At 33.9% G+C, this 3,177-nt stretch overlaps 2 protein-coding genes across 2 annotated transcripts; both read left to right on the forward strand.

The window, feature by feature from the left end:
- Positions 1-966: 966 nt before the first annotated feature.
- On the forward strand, positions 967-1,488 carry Tsp_12336 (conserved hypothetical protein). Its single transcript, XM_003366097.1, has 3 exons — positions 967-1,064; positions 1,088-1,210; positions 1,383-1,488. The coding sequence occupies exons 1-3, from the start codon at positions 967-969 to the stop codon at positions 1,486-1,488; spliced, it is 327 nt and encodes a 108-aa protein (XP_003366145.1).
- A 52-nt stretch (positions 1,489-1,540) lies between these two features.
- Tsp_12337 (conserved hypothetical protein) lies at positions 1,541-2,152 on the forward strand (the record flags this gene model as incomplete). Its single annotated transcript, XM_003366098.1, has 3 exons — positions 1,541-1,607; positions 1,667-1,896; positions 2,091-2,152. Coding segments are annotated over exons 1-3 (359 nt in total), but the record flags the coding sequence as incomplete, so codon positions are not given.
- Positions 2,153-3,177: the final 1,025 nt, after the last annotated feature.

A 3,177-nucleotide genomic window follows, 5' to 3' on the forward strand; every position in this document is an offset into this window, starting at 1 on the left:
TTTATCTCTTTATAATGCACGAATGATATCAATTTCTAACGTTATTTCATTTTCACATTGATTAATACCTGATTGTCTATGGTATGCTTCGCATATCTTTTATTTGTTAAAAAAAACTGTCATTTCACGCATTACTATGTTGTTCATCATCTTTATTATTCAGTATTCATATTCATATTCAGTGATATTGAAATTATTGTTCTTTGAGTGTATTTTCGCTTTCAAACACTCCATCAATCCTGCTAATAAAAATGAACTTTAAATGCAGTAGTTCGCGTACAACTTCATTGGAAATGCAATAAAAATAAATAAATCAACAACTAATCACAATTGAATGTCTCCATGCATTATATTGCATTGTTAGCGCATTGCGCATTTCTTAAAGCACAAGAAAGTTGCCCATCTTTAACTTCCTCGAAACATAACTAGGATGAGGGATTTTGAGCGAACGTAACATTACTAGCAATTAAGTAAAGTGTGCATTCAAGCGAGCATTTTCAATTAATTTATTATTTTATAATGCTAATGAATTGAATTGAATTTTTATCGTTATATTCCTTCAACAATGATTAATACCTGAATGTCATAACGTACGTCATTTAATAACATGTAGTGTATCATTTTTAGTATTCACTTGGATTTTGATTAACCCTCCTGTTATCCTCCGGGTCATATTGACCCGTTTTGATTTTCAACATAAAAATTAGTACCAAAATTATTGACTGTTGATGTTGAATTTTTTTGACTTTTCCTCATTTCACCTTATCTGCATATACTGAAATTCCTGCGCGTCTGTCATTCATAGTAACTGCTGTATGCACTTTACGTATATGCGAAATCCCCGGGGTCACTTAGGCCCCATGATCGATCTTCTTCTGCTGCTTTATCATTATTGAAGGCAATGCAACATCTATCACTTTCAAGGTTCTTTAGTTTATGGGATATATGGGTTAAAAATTACCTAAGATGTATAATCCTTCCGAAAACGTTACAGTTGATGAGCGACTGTATCCTTTCAAAGGCCGATGTCAATTCAGACAGTACATGCCAAAGAAACCGGCAAAGTATGGCAATAAGTTTTGGGTAGCCTGTTGCTGAAAGTCAAGCTACGCATGGAATATGCAAATATACACTGGCAAGCCGTCAAGTGGAACTCGTGCGAAGTACCAAGGGATGCGAGTGGTTCTCGACATGGTAAAGGGGCTAAAAGGTGATAATGTTACATGTGACAACTTTTTTACTTCGTATGCACTGGGGGTAGAACTGAAAAAAAAGAATTTGACTTTGGTTGGAACTGTAAAAAAAACAAGCCAGAGCTACCCAGGAACTGCTGCAACTACAAGGCAGAAAATTGAACTTTTCAACATTTGCCTTTTCTGAAGATTGCACCATCGTATCATACCTCCCAAAAAAGAACAAGAATGTTATAGTTCCAAGTACTATGCACAATGGCAACCAGGTTTGCGACAGAAAGGGAAGCAAGCCTGACATTATTCTACACTATAGTAATACTAAAGGTGGTGTGGATAATTTAGACAAAATGACCAACGTATTCTTGCCAAAGAATATCTGCACGATGGCCATTAGTCATATTTTACATCATCGACGTATCGGCATACAACGCCCTACGTTCTATGGACAGTGAAACATTCAGCATAAAATTTAGAACGGCTGCATAAGCGTCGATTATTCCTGGAAGAACTTGGCAAGGCTCTAGTGCAACCAGAAATGATGTGGCGCAAAACACTGCCCAGAACAGCAGCAGCAAAATCGGCGGTTGAACGGATGCGGAAAGATGCAGAGCAGTCATCTACAAGCGGTATCACTGATACGGATACAGGTGGTAAAAAAAGTGCCCGATGTCAATTGTGTGTTTCAAGTGACAACAAGACAAGCGTACGTTGTAAAAAATGCCAAAAATACATTTGTAAAGATCATACACAATCATATTGTAACTTATGTGCAGAAGAAATTTAAGTGTGTCAATGTACATCCACCATATACGGGCATATTAAAAAAAAAATAATCTCTGAGTATTAGAATATTCATCAGAACCTTTTAAAATAAAATTCACGAATACTTAGTCACAGTATGACCGCAAAACAAACTGTGCATCACTTATGGGTCAATTTGACCCGGAGGATAACGGGAGGTAAGTAAATTTGAGGATAACAGGAGGGTTAAGTGAAACATTTGTCAGACATTAGTTAGCATTATAGCGAAGAAATCTGAAAAATTCAAAGAGATTTTATTGAATTTGTTATCATTTTTTGATTAGCTACTATCACCATATTTACATTAATATTCATATTTCAAAAATGTGGTGACCAATTTTTAAAAAATATTGAAAGTTATAAATTTTACTAATGCCGTGTAAATCAAATTCAATTACACATTCCATCCTAACATATGTGATTAGCGCATTTTATTTTACATGAAATATTATGCTTTCTAGTCACTGCTTCCATCGAAGTAGCTAGCTAATTATTTTGCCGACGGTTTCAGCTTTCAGCTTCTAATTTATTGCATGCTTTATTAACCTTCTAAATGACAGCAATAAATAAAAATAAATAAATTATTGAATGTTCAGGAAAGATTCGATATGATAATGTACGAACGTGATGGTCTATAAGTTATTCAAAATTTCTTTTTAACTGTCTTAAAGAAAATTAAAAAGTAATTGCTTTTTCTAATAATCAATTTTTTAAATAATTGCAATTTATGACTGTTTCAAATTTATTTATTCGATTTTGACTAGCTAGCTGCTAAGCTAAGTAGTTTGTAATCTAGTCTAGGTTCACAGAAGGATTGATTGGGTCATTCTTGTGGTGATGAAGAATTGAATTGTATTTAAATACAATTTAATATGAAAAGCTTGAAATAAAAGGAACCCTAATAGCTGAACAACTTTTCCTGTAAACAAATGTACATGCAAAATATGCATGGTTGTGTGATAAGATTCTAAAAGAAATAATTTTAAAAATTATGAAAACATCTCTAGGTATTTTCTATAAAAAATAGCTATACTCAGTGGATAGTGGATTGGGCATACTTACAGATGATGTATTTATTTGTGCGTGTTGCAACTGATTTAGTTGAGCTCGTGTTATGTTTGAAATGTTTCTAACTGCGCATTTCTAGTTCACCAGCAATCAGTTATGGCATAATAGCCGCTGG

This window comes from Trichinella spiralis, assembly GCF_000181795.1.
Source record: "Trichinella spiralis strain ISS 195 chromosome Unknown Scfld6580, whole genome shotgun sequence".
NCBI lineage: Eukaryota > Metazoa > Nematoda > Enoplea > Trichinellida > Trichinellidae > Trichinella > Trichinella spiralis.